The sequence below is a fragment of the Lontra canadensis genome, unplaced genomic scaffold (assembly GCF_010015895.1).
Source record: "Lontra canadensis isolate GAN:19392208 unplaced genomic scaffold, GSC_riverotter_1.0 scaffold3, whole genome shotgun sequence".
NCBI classification, from domain to species: domain Eukaryota; kingdom Metazoa; phylum Chordata; class Mammalia; order Carnivora; family Mustelidae; genus Lontra; species Lontra canadensis.
Window position 1 is genome coordinate 6,067,189 of NW_022630997.1, and position 15,296 is coordinate 6,082,484.

The following is a 15,296-nucleotide window of genomic DNA, read 5'->3' on the forward strand; positions in this document are numbered from 1 at the left end:
AGCCCAATGTGGGGCTCCATCCCAGGACCCTGAGATCATGACCTGAGCCGAAGGCAGAGGCTTTGACCCACTGAGCCACCCAGGCGCTCCAGCATAATCTTTTTAAAAAGAAATCTTAAAACCTTTCAGTGCTTTCCCATTGCCTCAAGGACTGTCCAGTAAGTTCAGATGCCACGGCATGATTTTGAAAGCGCATCAGTGACCTTGCTTCTCCCTCTGTGCCTTCCCTTTTTGCACTCTTGGGTTTCAGCAATAGTTGTTTCCAAATGTGGATTGGTTGTCTTCTGTGCTCATGTGCTGTGTTAAGTGCTGGGAATATAGTGCCATCCTAATCTTCATCAGCGTGGAACATGTGTTTGTTAGTGCCAACAGGAAAGTCATTCTCCTTCCCTCCTAGATCTAGCGCATCCTGTCTCTTCTACCTGGAACATATTTTGTTGTCCCGCTCACTCCTACTTTTTCTTCAGATCAGGAAGTAGCAAACTGTGGCCCATGAGCCAAATCCAGCCCCCTGCCCTTTTTTTGTAAATAATTTTTTTTTTGGAACACAGCTACTCTCATTCCTTCATGAAGTATCTGTGGCTGCTTTCACGATGCAGTAGCGGGGTTGAACGCTTGCTGCAAAGACGATATGCCGTAGAAACTCAAATTGTTTACTGTCTGGGCCTTTTACAGGAGAAGTTTGCTAGCCCATACTTTATTAGTTTAAACATCGCTTATACTAGGTTAGGCAATCCACTCCGTGCTTTCATCTTCAAAAACGTTTTATCACCTATGTAATTTCCTTACTTGACTGAAAGCTCTTTGAAAGCAGGGCCCATGCCAGTCCTACTTATACTCGCAGCTCTTAGTTTCTAGCATATATTATTAGGTAGTCCTACAAATCCAAATAAATAATTTGGATGAATAAAAGTATCTTTATAAAGTATTTTATTAGATGGAAATCCCAAACCATTAATGTAAATGTCTTTTAGTAGTTTATTTTTTCTTAAGTATAAACTTTGTTTTTTAGAGGTAAACAAGAAATTGAAAATTTGAAGGAAGAAGTGGAAAGCCTTAATTCTTTGATTAATGACCTACAAAAAGACATCGAAGGCAGTAGGAAAAGAGAATCTGAGTTGCTGCTATTTACAGAAAAGCTCACTAGTAAGAATGCACAACTCCAATCTGAATCCAATTCTTTGCAGTCACAATTCAATAAGCTTTCCTATAGTGAAAGTCAGTTACAAAGTCAATGTGAACAAATGAAACAGACAAATACTAATTTGGTAAGTACACATTTACATTTAACTTTCAAAGCAACCTACAAGAAGCACAAATTAAATTTTCCTGTTAGCATTAACCAACTGGTAGTTAAGTTGAACTCTTTTTTTTTTAATTGGTCTGATTTTCTGGTAATTTCAAATGCTGTGAGAAGTGTCCATTTTTCCTTCCAACTGGTTTAGACTGTCCTTTTCCCCTCCTATTTATATAATTTATAACAAAATACCTCCTTAAAATGCTTATGAAAAAGTGTTTCACTTTTGAATATAAGAAAACCATGGTTTTTGTCTTTAGTAACTGGAATTACTACGTGTGTGTGTGTATAAAAAAAGATTTATTCATTTATTTTAGAGAATGTGCATGTGAGAGGGGAGGGGCAGAGGGAAAGAATCTCCAGCAGACTCCCACTGAGTACAGAGCCTGACACAGAGCTCGATCTCATGACCCCGAGATTGTGACCTGAGCCAAATCAAGAGTTGGACAGTCAACTGATTGAGCCACATAGGCACCCCTGGAATTACTATATATTTTTTAAAGTATTTCAAATTTCTATATTTTTATAGTTTAAAACAGTTTAATATTTCTGAGTTATCAGAGTATCTTCAAGTTACTCATGAAAATAATTTGAGATGTTAGTCCAAAATAGAGACCTCTGACATAGACTGTTTTGCATGTATAAAATGGCAGATGTGTTAATATGCCCCCTGCATTCCTATATAAGGAATTTGAGGAGTGTGGGAAACAAAACCTGGTAAGGAGCAATTCTGAAAGAATCTACCATCCTATTTTCAGGTTCTGAACTAGGAGTGGTAATGGAAACAGACAGGTTTTAAAATTGGTGTTTTTTGTTTGATCTTATTTGATATTTAGGAAAGTAGATTGTCAAAAGAGGAAGAACTGCGAAAAGAGGAGGTCCAGACTCTGCAAGCAGAACTCACCTGTAGACAAACAGAGGTTAAAACATTGAGTACCCAGGTCGAAGAACTAAAAGATGAATTAGTAACCCAAAGACGTAAACATGCCTCCAGTGTCAAAGATCTTACCAAACAACTCCAGCAAGGTATAATATTCTCAAATACTTAGACCGTAATGTTGCATCATTTAGTCATTAAGGATTTATAGAAAAAATATATTTTACACCAGGTTCTACCGCACTGATTAGTGCTGTATGTTCTTAATGTATTAATGTTTACAAACCAAGTTGTTAAACCTCTTAGAGTTCCATGAATAGTTTATAACGTAATCTTCTTTAAAGGACATTTATTCACAAAATCCCAAAATGTGAAAGTTGGGAATATACTTGAGGGCAGTAGTGTCTAAACTTTTTTGATCACATACTTCAATCTGTAAAAAGTATTTAAGCATTTGTTCTCAGATTTATATATATTTATTTATAAATCTTACATGTATCTCTCTACCTTAGAAAACCATGAAAAATAGAATCTGATTAAAATAAATGTAGTAAAAATAAATAAAAATTAAAAAAAAAAACAGAATCTTTTCAAAGATCAGATGAAATGCAAGTGGAAGTGGAAGTTCAGTACTTTCTCCCCACACGTGCACCAAGTTGTTTCGTGTGGCACCTCGGGTACCTGCGCCCACCTTACCGACCTCTACCTTGGAGATCGTTGAGCCCTAACCTACTTCATCTCAGAGGAAACTGAGACCCAGACAGATTATGAATGACCCAAACACAAGGATTAACAGCTGGGACTGGAACCCAGATTTCTTTCATTTAAAAATTTAAACTGTGCTGTGTGCTTGGATACAAAGATGCCTAAGATATATATTCTAACTTCCTAATCTCCACTATTCTCACTACTTTGCGTTAAAATAGGGTGAAATATAATATTAAGAGATTTAGCATTTACTTAATATGAATATATTCAGATGTTTGCCATAAGGGTTCAGTTTGTTTTTATAGCTATAATTGAAGGGAAATTTCTGGTATCATAGAGATCATTTAAATCCATCAGGGCTCTGAACATTAGATTGCTGTGCCTAAGTGATGTCATCATAGTGTTTCTGTGTATTTTGTATTTGACCTGTACATTTCTAAATATCATTTTATATGAATGACAGCTATAACCTCCTGTCTAAAGTATGTATTCCACAAATTTCTCTTGTGTTTAAGCAATTTTTGCCTGAATGATTTTAGCAATTAAAATCAGGAATGGTGGGGCAAATGGTCATAATTATCACAATAATTTGTTTCTTTTTTCTGTAGCACGAAGGAAATTAGATCAGGTGGAGAATGGAAGCTATGATAAAGAAGTCAGCAGCATGGGGAGTCGTTCTAGTTCATCAGGTAAAAAACTTCTGGTTTCAGTTGTTATCTAGTGACTGATTGTAAAAAGAAGTAGCATTTTTTTGTGTTAGGAAGCGTTGATATGCTTTTTTTTTTCCATTTTGAGTTATAAAAAGTATTATTTCTAGTTAAATAAGTTCTCATCATTATCCAGGGTTTCATATTTGTCAAGGGGTTCTAGATGATCTGTGTCCCTACCTCCTCTTATCTTACCCACTGCTTCTTTAAAATTCTTTGTGACAATTTCCTTTTCCATTTTTAAATTTAATTTGTATCCATCCATATAGAGAGATTTGTTATAATACGGTCTCTTTTTTTACTTTTGTATTTTTTTTTAAGATTTTATTTATTTGATAGAGACACAGTGAGGAAGGGGAATACAAGCAGAGGGAGTGGGAGAGGGAGAAGCAGGCTCCCCACTGAGCAGGAAGCCCAATGTGGGTCTCCATCCCAGGACTCTGGGATCGTGACCTGAGATGCCGCTTAACGACTGAGCCACCCAGGCACCTCTTCTGTATTACTTTTTAACACCTGAAAACTAATGAGATGATCAATATAGATCAAGATTTTTTACATATACATGTATGTTTACATCTTTTGGCTTTTCCCATGGTAGATACGTCTGTGCTCTGAAGTAAAAATGAATGGAGTCCATAAAATTATGATTCATATCATTGTGGAAATGGTAATTAGCAAAATATCAGTATATTTGTCATTTTGGAATGCCAGGAATCATGCCAAGCACTTTAAACATATTATTTACTCTACAGAATAGTCCTGTGAAGTGTTACAGTTTGCATTTTAGTGATGAGGAAACAAAGGTTCAGAATGGTTACCTGACTTGCCCCAAATCCACAGTGACAGAACTCTCAGACTCTGGAGTCCTTGCATGCCATGACACTACACTTTCTCCCAGGAGTTGCACACTAGGGGGGAAACATCAACTGTTAGAGTAGTGGGAAAATCTCATAGTAGAAAGAACATGGGTTGAAGCCCCACATAAGTGTGTAGAACCCAGGTCTGTCATTTATTAGTGTGTGACGTTGGATAGGGTATATCACTGTCTTAAATCTAAAAAATGGAGTTGAAAAAAGACTTAATGTTTGTAAGATAAAGAGGTTCAGAAATTTTTCTCAATTGATGTTGATGAAAGTAATAGTAGCTCACATTTACTGAGTGCTTATATGCACTGTTCTAAGCACTTCACATATAAGAATCCTAGGAGGTAAATTATAATATTCCCATTTTAAGATGAAGTGACCAAGACACAGAGAGTTAAATAACTTGTCCGATGTCACATAGCTAGAAAGTAGAGGAGTGGGATTCGAGCCTAGGGAGACTAGTTTCAGAACTTAACCCGCTGGCTGTGTTCTGTCTTCTCTGTCTCTTTGGCTCTCAGTTTCACTTCAGACTTCTTGTTCTTACTTTTGCTTGAGTTTCTTCTTTCTTTCGCTGCTTCCTCATCCTGTTCCTGAGAGACATAATAGGCCCTTTTGGTACTTCTGTCATTCATTTATTCAGAAATAAGAACTCAGGCCAGGTATGACTTGGGTTCTGTGCCTGACTCTGTTAGATCGCGCATTTGCAGGTTATACTAGAAGAAATAGTTTGTGACATTAGCAGATGACTCTAGACTGAGTACAGTATCTAAACTGATTTTTTTTTTCTTCAGGGTCCCTCAATGCTCGAAGCAGTGCAGAAGATCGATCTCCAGAAAATACCAGGTCATCAGTAGCTGTGGATAACTTCCCGGAAGTGGACAAGGCCATGTTGATTGAGAGGATCGTTAGGCTGCAAAAAGCACATGCCCGGAAAAATGAAAAGATAGAATTTATGGAGGATCATATCAAACAATTGGTGGAAGAAATTAGGAAAAAAACTAAGTATGTATTATTATAACACAATCTGTGTTTGAAATACCATTACTTATATAAACTTGCTATTTTCAAAATTAATCATATCAAGAGCCAGTCTTTCAAAAAATAATTCTAAATTTAGTCATTCAGTTCCTAGTCTATTATTGTTCACTTACTATGTTCTAGGTTTGGGGAATACAGAGATGAAAGAAAACACAGGTCTTTAAGGTGATCTGTAGTTCAATAGATCTTTGTTTTGTTTTGTATTTTTTAAAGATTTATTTATTTATTTGACAGAGAGAGAGAGAGCGAGCGCGAGAAGGAACATAAGCAGGGGGCATGGTAGAGGGGCAGGCTCCCTGCTGAGCAGGGAGCCTGATGGGGGAGTCGATCCCAGAACCCTGAGATCATGACCTGAGCCGAAGCCAGACGGTTAACCGACTAAGCCACCCGGGCGCTTCGATCTTTTATTTTTTTTTTTTTAGGATACTAAGATAACTTTGGCTTTAATAAGAGCACAGGTTTAGCTTTTGATTTTCATGACTGTGGCTCTAAGAGAGATATGGGCTTGTGGATTATCTTTCCTGTTGGGTAGGACATAGTGGGTAATTTATTGGGCACCTGGCAAGTACAAGATTCTGTGCCTGTGACTTAACAAAATTTCACTGATTTCTTAAAACTCAGGGACAAATAAGTTAACTGGTGGTGTTCAGGTCAAGTCATTAAATGTTCCAGAGTCGCCATTAATCCAGTAGGTGACAGACCAAGAACTGGGGATTTGGACCCAACTGGGACCAGGTCAGTGTGACCTAAAATCAAAAGCTGGATTCTCAAGCTTCCAGTAGTTGGGCACCAGGGGCCTCAAGCTAATAACTGGCCTTTTGAACGGTGACCTTCTGAACCTAGGGCGTCCTGGCCCCCGAGTGGGATGGTGCTGGCCTCCCGTGGGGTGGGCGGGATGCCTGGTCAGCACAGCCTGGAATCTGCTGTGCGGTGTGTCCCGTACAGGTTTAATTTGCTCTACTGTTCTTTGTTCTGGTACTATACATGAAACCTTACTTCTTCTCAGTTACATTTATGAGATACATTTTCATGCAGTTTTGTTTTCTGTTTTGTCCCCCTGCTAACTGGCCTCTGACATGGTTTTTTTGTTCATCTCACCTGCGGGTTCTCCATCCTGACCCTGTGGCCTATAACCTTTCTTCCTCATTCCTCCAATAGCTTGCTCTTCCTTCCTGAGAGCTGGGCTCTCTGGGCCTTGGGACTTCTTTCCTCACCTGGTAAAAAGAAAAACAAGCAAAACAAAATTGCTGTGCAAAATTCCTTTTACAAATACCGTATTCTTTTAAGAGGTATTTTTTATATATTGCAACTTTTTACCCATAATTTTTATTTTGAAATAATTTTAGGCTTAAAGAAAAGTTGGCCCATGACTTTTAAAAGAAAAAGAGGGGGTGCCTGGGTGGCTCAGTCAGTTAAGTGTCTGGTGATTTCAGCTCAGGTCATGATCTCAGTGTCCTGAGATTGAGCCCTGTGCCGCCTCACCCTCTCCTATATCGCCTGCTCGTACACACATGCGTGTGCATGCGCTCTGTGTCTAAAATGAATCTTCTAGGAAAATGAATGAAGTTCTAAGTTTAGTAACAAGAAAGTAGAAGATATTAACAAATGGAATAAAGAAATAATAAATAAAGAAATTACTAAAAAATATTTTGATTAGGAGCGCCTGGGTGGCTCAGTTGGTTGGGTGTCTGCTGTTGGCTGGGATGGTGGTCCTGGGATCTGCCCCGCTTCAGGCTCCATGCTCTGTGGGGAGCCTGCTTCTCCCTCTCCCTCTGCCTACAGCTCCCCCCAGCTTGTGCTCTCTCTGTCAAATAAATAAAATCTTTAAAAAATTTTTTTTTAAATATTTTGATTAAAGTAATAAGGAAAGAACTAGAAAATCAATGTTTGTGTATCTTTAATGTAAATACTATGTTGAACAAAAATGAGATTAAGACATCATCTGGGAGCACCTAGGTGATTCAATCAGTTAAGTGCCTGCCTTCACCTCAGGTCATGATCCCAGAGTCCTGAGATAGAGCCCTGAGTGGGGCTCCCTGCACACCAGCGAGTCTGCTTCTTCCTTTCCTTCTGCCCCTCCCCTCTGCTCATGGGCACACGCTCTCTCAAATAAAATCTTTTAAAAAAAAGATACCATGTGAATAAGAAAAATTATTTTCTAACATATTACTGTTATTAACCTAATAGGTACTTGTTTTATGCTAATCATCTTCATGCTTATGATTAGTTGACATGTAAATTTTAATGTTTTTAATTCTGCAAGTATATAACTGACAGTGTCATTTTATTTTGCAGAATAATTCAGAGCTACATTTTACGGGAAGAATCAGGCACACTTTCTTCAGAGGCATCTGATTTTAACAAAGTCCATTTAAGTAGACGGGGTGGAATTATGGCATCCTTATATACATCCCATCCAGCGGATAGTGGATTAACCCTGGACCTCTCTTTGGAGATCAACAGAAAATTACAGGCTGTTCTGGAGGATATGTTACTAAAAAATATTACTCTGAAGGTATCTGTATTTCTCATTTACTTACCAGCCAGTAGGTAAGCATGGCATAACGGTGCCCCTCCTAGTGTGAGCCAGCCTGTAAATGGACTGGTTCTGTAATGCGAGGTAGCCATTTTACCTGGAGATAAAATTTTTGTGTTTTTCTTTAGCTACTAAGGAAAGGAAGAAAGCAAAAAAGCAGCTTAGCTATTGGACAGTTGTTTATTTTGCAGTGGGTGGCCTTTGATGTGTATAGTTAGTTATAATCGATTGCTGAGACTATTTTAAGATTAAGACATTCATTTTCTTTTTTCTTTTTTTCTTTTTTTTTTTAAGATTTTTTATTTTATTTGATACACAGAGATCACAAGTAGGCAGAGAGGCAGGCCGAGAGAGAGGGAGGAGGAAGCAGGCTCCCTGCTGAGCAGAGAGCCCGATTGTGGGGCTCGGTCCCAGGACCTTGGGATCATGACCTGAGCCGAAGGCAGAGGCTTTAACCCACTGAGCCACCCAGGCGCCCAGGCACCCATTCATTTTCTAATGTATTTTCCAGCTTGACTTCTTGCAGCTTTTACCCAACCCCGACTATTCTATTTGTGCTATGTTTGGGCCTTGAGGGTTAGAAATAAAGTTGTAAATCTAGTAACAAATCTGTGCACTAAAATTTGCCATAGCTTCGGTAAAGAGATTCCAGAATGGGCAGGTCTTATTACTGAAAACTGCCGTGCACCCAGTTTATGCCACAGAACGTTGAAGACTAATCCTCACCCCTTCAGTGTCAAAATTTAAGCAAAAACAGTTCAAACTGAATCCATAGACTTACGATACTTAATAGTTGTTTTCTTTTCCCCTTTTTCTAATTGGTAAAGGAAAATCTGCAAACACTTGGAACAGAAATAGAACGTCTTATTAAACACCAGCGTGAACTAGAACAGAGGACGAAGAAAACCTAACACACAGCTCTTGGTCACTAAACAGACAAAAGCCACATAAGGAACAGGTGCCACTGCCCAGTATTGTTGGAAACTTTTTCCCTGCTTTGTGTGTCAGCCAGTAAAAAATTGTTTTGCTTCATCTGTATAAAAAAAGTATCCTTTTACAATACGAATGCATTGCTGTGTATACTGTAAGAGAATAAGCTTTGATGGAATTTGTGTTTGTATAGGGACAGCCTGTCACTGAATCAGAACAGCTGAAATCGTGGATAGTCCTACGAAGTGCTGAACAGGACTACAAGGGCTTTTGAAAAGCCCTTCTCCATATTTCTTCCTTTGAAAATATATGATGTCAAAAATGATTTAGCTTTTTAAAATTATGCATGAAAGGACACACGTTAATTATTCAGCAATAATGCTGTTTCTCCAACATGAAGAAAACTTGAAGTGATTAAAATTTTGTTTTACATTCCAGGATAACATTTGGTTGTATTTTAGGGATGCCATTGAGTCCTTAAATCTCTTAATTTTCATGGAAGCTAATAGGAGATCCAGCTCTTGGTAGCTAGCAGTGATCAGACATCGTATGCCTCTGTCAGGTTTCTTTATCTGTGCGAGGTACATTTTTTTCCGAATCAAACTGCTTGAGTTAATGTTGAGGTTTTTTTTTATTTTTCAGTTACACAAAATATGATTTTAAATAACATGCTCACTTAGATTTGTGGACTTCAGTTGTATTTTAAAATGTGAAAGAGATTAGTCATTAGAATAGAAAGATGAATGATGAATTCTTTTGAAACTGAAATACTTTAGTTTTAGTGACATCAAGTATAAAGATAAATGTTTAAGATATTTATGAAGAACCAGTTCCTAAGAGAATCCAGCATATGGCTGTGTTAATCATTTCATTTGAATACCATTCTTTACCATTGATACAATTATATATTCCAATGGAGGGATCTTACAGTTCCCAAAGTGATATGTTTCAGTATATTTATTTAAAATGTAAAATAATTAGATCCCTGTAACCAAAGGAATTTTAGAGCCAAGTTTGTGTATCCTGGTGGATTTTTACAATAATTATTTAAGACGTGCACTTAAATGTTGCCATAGTATCAGTATTTCTACATCATTGGATTTTGTTCCTTCCTCTTGTAATTTGTCACTTACCATCATTTCTGAGTGTGGTTTTTCACATTTCATTATATTCAGACCATTTCTGTAATAGGATACCTTGGCTAATACGCAGATGTTGCCCCAGTTGTCACTTTTGTTTTAGGTTTTTGCATCCTTTTTTCTCTCTAGAGAAGTAAGCTTTGGGATGATGGTTTAAAAACCTTTAAAGAATTGTATGGCTCTAAAAGTTGGGCTCGTGGTGGCAATATCCCTTTAATGTGCTTTAACATTTTTTTTAATCATTGTTTAAAACGATCATTTACAAAATTTTTACTAAGGTTTCAATGCAGCATCTTATCTTTTCTGTATATCGAGTTATGTTTTGCCATTCAAAACCAAAATCTTTTCAGAATGAAGGTCTAAGTCCAAAAACATCCTTTTAAAATAGCGTAAGCAGTGTTAGTTTTACCATAAAGTGTCTTGTTCTTTTTACCAACAATTTATCAAAATAAAGTAAGAGGGTAAGTGCAATAAAATTTGAATTACCTTCCCATTTTTCTAGACATACCACTGATATTCATAAAGACTACTTAGAGTAGCCAACATAACTAAATTTCGTAACTTCTGTGATAGAGGTTCATATACTACAATATTTGTTTTTTTCCTCCAAGACACAAAAATGTGTGAATGGAGACCAAATAGGGATCAGATCTATAGTGTCCTATGTCTATACACTTTTTAAAAATAAATACATTTTATTACATACAAAAGTGAAACATTCCAATATTAACATTTGTGCCACCACCATTCATTTGGAGAACTCAAATGGTGGCACTACTTTAGAGGAAAGCTATTATAAAAAATATTCTGACTTGCTGTTATTTTTCGAGCTATGGAAATTTTTGAAGAAAATGCTTTTATTTTCCTTTTGTTCTTCAGTTTCTACCATATCTTTTTGTGTATGGATTAGAATTGAGCAAAGTAATGTACAAAGATGTGCATATATCAGATCTTTATACCAGTTCACAAAAAGCTCCTAATGTAAGGATTTAGAGGGTCTTCTACTCTTAATATATTGAATATATGGAGAGAAGAATGGGTGTCTGGAAGAGGAAAATGGTCTGGATAAACCTGAGATCAGGGGCAAAATTTATATGTTCATTATTAGTTGTACACATCAGAGGTTGTTTTGGTTAGCACTATTTTGGTTTCTTTGAGCAGGAAATTATTTTTTGTGTGTGTACATCTCTGTATGCTTTTCTAGGTTTTAATTTTGAAGTGAATTCTTACTGTGACTCCCTTTTTTCCCATACACTTCAAACTTTAGCCTGCTAAGTGTTAAGGAATGAAAATAGTGGGTTTGAGCAAAGAAATGGGTTTGAACTTTGGTGTTTTGCTTTCTTTTTTAACTTTCTGTTGTCATCACCATTTAAAGTGATTTGTCTTGAATTAAGTTCTATCAGGCTACCGCCATGTAATTTATTCATTTAAAAAAACACATGTATTGAAAACCTGCTATTGCCAGGCAGCATCCGGGTACTGTGATTTTCTTGGTGAGCAAATCAGAGCAGTTGCTGTCCTCCTGGTGCTGTGGTCTAGTGACAGTGGTGGGGAGGCAGTAGGAGCAGCTCTTGGAGCCTCTGTAGCTCGAAGCCAGCTGCTGGGGGAAGAAGGCCAATCCACTTGTGCAGGTGATGGCCCAGAAATCTCACTGTGGCATGAACTCTGGGAAATGAATCCTTGCTCTGGGGTATGCTGAGAGCAGATTACTGTTTTCACGATGGTCTACACATTCCCTAACTGTCAGAGTTTGATGTTTAATTATTCTTTAAGAAAAAAAAAAAAAATCCAAAGACCATCAAAAGTTATTTGATTTTTGCCATTTTAGTAAACTGTTAATGCCTACTTGATGCTCATAGAGATTAATCATGTTTTAGTGTGTATTCCTAAACTTTGTTTTACCAGTATATTATTTTCTAAAGAGTTTTTTCATACAGATTTAGACCAAGATTTACTGGTAGAAAGAAACCAAAACATTAAAAACCATTAATATTGTAAATGTTATATATGCTACTGTGGTGAAAATATTTTTTATCTATCATGTTGCTACTCAGTATGGTAAATTTGCCTTATGAATGTTGACTCTAGTAGGCTGTTTTTCAATATCCTTTTTTTAAAACAAAATAATCTTTTTTTGACACTAAGATTGTTAATTTTTAACACCAGTTGGTGGCACTAGGAACCTGAAATTTTTCAAGGCTCTGAACAAGAGAAAATATTTGAAAAAGTATCCAAACATGAAGAATTTTCAGGAAGATAAAAATATAATTGTATAATAAAGATGTTATTTTCTGGGATGGAATCCTTTTTTAAAACGCATATGGCTGTCCATTTTGACTACAATGATGAAACTTGTTTATCTTCCAACAGTCCATACACACACACACACACACACACGTGTGCGTGTGTGTGCATGTGCGTTGTACAGATAATCTTTGATTACACTGTTCATTTTGTAAATATGTTTCTGTATAAAATGAAGCTTTTCAAGAGAATTCTATGTATATATTGTACTTATTAAATAGGTAATGCCTGTTTACCAAGTTGTATTTTAGTAGCATCTTTGATTATTTATTTACATACACCACTTGCTAAACAGACTGATTCTCCAGACTGTTGGCAAGGCCACCTCAGATGGCTTGAATTTTCATTTTTAAACCACAGTAGGAATTTTTGCTTTCCACAGTTATCTTTATTATACCAATTATTATTAGAAGTCATTGAACAATAGTAAGCAGATTTAAATTGAATGCCACGTTCTATTTCAAATTTGTGTTTTAATTATTGGTAACAAAATTTGGCCTTTTACAAAAGGCAGATTTTCACATGCCTGTTTTCACATAGACATTTTCACATGCGCGTGTGAAAATTTCCCATTTAACTTGATAAGCCAGTGATATATTCACGTGTTCCACAAACCTATGTACTCACTTGCCCAAATTATCTAGCCATAATAATAAAGATCTAATATGTTCAATAAAAAGATATCGGAATGGCATTAATTTCATGAAGTTAACTTGTATAGATATTTCACATCATGCTGTGTTGTTTTCCGTTTCTCTCACAGTTCGGGTACACTGAAATTATGCCACGTACCTTCATGACTTCACTACTAGAAAGAATCTCCTAAAATAGGAACCTTGGAATAAGGGTAGAAATAATAGAATAGGGGAAGCTTCTGTGAGGTCCTCAAGAATCTGCTTCCCGGTAGCCTACGGATTTGTCTGCAAGGAAAGGAATGCATGCAGGAAGGGAGTGAGTGAGGGAAAGAGATACTGGCTGTGGTGATTTTTTTTTGTTTTGGTTTGTTGTTCTTAACTGGTCAGTAGGACCCTCAGGCATGAGATTAGAAAGACTATTCCACTGAATTTAACATCCATGTCTGTTTTTTTTTCTTAAAAACTCTGCTGCAATGAATGTAGAAGGAGTACATACTTCATTAGGACCAGGAGCTTAAGAGGATGCCTGTGGTTGATGAGGGCCAATGTGGTTTTTAATGATTCTCTTTGAGAACAATGTGACCAGGCTTGATGTTCCTGCCTCTGTAGAGATGAAACGTTAATTCCTACACTATACGTAAGAGACTTAATTCTTTTTTTTTTTTTTTTTAAGCATGGAATTAAGAAGTATGCTATTTCTGAGGAATTTTCAGCCTTCTTTTCTTTTTCAGTTGCCCAAAGGCCATGCTGTTTGCCAGATAGACTATCAGCCCCTAGCTCCACTTCCGGAAGAGGGATAGGATGTTATACTCCGGAGAGAACTCTCTGCCATTAACACATTGCAGAAAAAGTTCAATTGTTCATTTAGGATCCACTGAAATAAAAAAAAAAAAAAAACTTAAGATATACCGATAGTTGACTGCTAGTTGCATTAACTTGGGGAATATATTAAATACAGGAGTGGTTTTCCACAGCATTTCACTATATGGTCTTTGTCTTTAATAAAGGCCCAAGGGCAGTGTGTGTGTCTATGTTTTTAGCAGCCTCCCACTTTGCTGGTCCCAGGAAATACCAGTTAAACTTGCCACACGACCTGTTATTTCTTGGGCTCTTTTTATGAGCTCTAACTAGGTGAGACACTTGCAAATGCCCATCACAGCGGCTGCCCTTGCTGCAGGTTTGAGCTGTTCTGCCCTCCCCATGGGAGAAACACCCTCAGTGTTTATTCTTCCACCAGAGCCCCCTTAGATCCCATCTTCCCAAAAACCAGGTCCCCAGGAGCCTGTGCCAATGAAGGGTGCTGCTGAATTTTGTGTATTGTTACTGTGTGAATTTGGGACCAGGTTGGTGGGAGACCCTGCGGGACAAGCAGGCCAGAAAGACCGTTTCCGGCATCCTGATTGGGATTCAGAGCTCACTTTATCTTCGAAATCTTATTTTAGGGGTGCCTGGATGGCTCAGCTGGGAAAGCATCTGACTCTATTTTTGGCTCGGGTTGTGATCTTAGGGTCATGAGATCAAGCCCCATGTTGGGCTGTGCACTGGGCATGGAGCCTGCTTGGGATTCTCTCTCTCCCTCTGTACCCACGCCCCCCCCCCTTTGGCTTACACGTTCTTGCTCTCTCAAAAATATAAATAAATATCCTACTTTAAATAAGGAATACTTTATTCAAAATTTATGGGTAAAAGGGGCTTTGAGTACTTGCCAGAAATGTTTACCTTCTTTCTTTACTTTTACTTTTATGAGGTTCGGTGTCTTCTAAGCTCCAAGGCACCAACTTTCAAACACTGCTGAGGCAGAAAGCCCCGCGGCCGGGCTCTGTGCTGGGATGACGTTGCCTGTGCTGCAGCCCCCGGCGCCTCCTGAGAAACCGGGTGATCCAGTTTCACAGTGTTCGACCTCCTAGCTGATACTGGGACCTCATGCGCTCAAAGCCCAAGATGTCAAGTGCAAACACCACTGATGATTTTATTTCATTTTTTTTTAAGATTTTATTTTTGTGAGAGAGAGAGAGAGGCTGCATTGGTGGGAATAGGAGCGGGAGAAGCAGGGGGAGAGAGAAAAACTTCAGCAGACCCCCAGCTGGCCATGGAGTCTGACCCTCAACTGGATCCCAGGCCCCCCGGGATCATGACCCGAGCCGAAGGCAGACGCTGAACCAGCTGAGCCATCAGGCGCCCCCAGAGGTCACTCTTGTTGAGGTTTTGTAGTGCTTTCAAAGCAGGCTAGCTAGCTCACGTATTCCCAAAGCAGGTGATCTG

At 37.9% G+C, this 15,296-nt stretch overlaps 1 protein-coding gene across 1 annotated transcript in view; it reads left to right on the plus strand.

Annotated features, from left to right (window-relative positions):
• The window catches only part of CCDC186 (coiled-coil domain containing 186), a 50,625-nt gene extending 38,454 nt beyond the window's left edge, over window positions 1-12,171 (plus strand). The window contains exons 11-16 of the mRNA XM_032879105.1: window positions 1,013-1,268; window positions 2,134-2,323; window positions 3,491-3,571; window positions 5,244-5,454; window positions 7,786-8,005; window positions 8,854-12,171. Of these exons, the coding sequence (XP_032734996.1) occupies window positions 1,013-1,268; window positions 2,134-2,323; window positions 3,491-3,571; window positions 5,244-5,454; window positions 7,786-8,005; window positions 8,854-8,937 (1,042 nt within the window). The 3' untranslated portion in view covers window positions 8,938-12,171. The remainder of the gene's footprint in view (window positions 1-1,012; window positions 1,269-2,133; window positions 2,324-3,490; window positions 3,572-5,243; window positions 5,455-7,785; window positions 8,006-8,853) is intronic.
• Window positions 12,172-15,296: the final 3,125 nt, after the last annotated feature.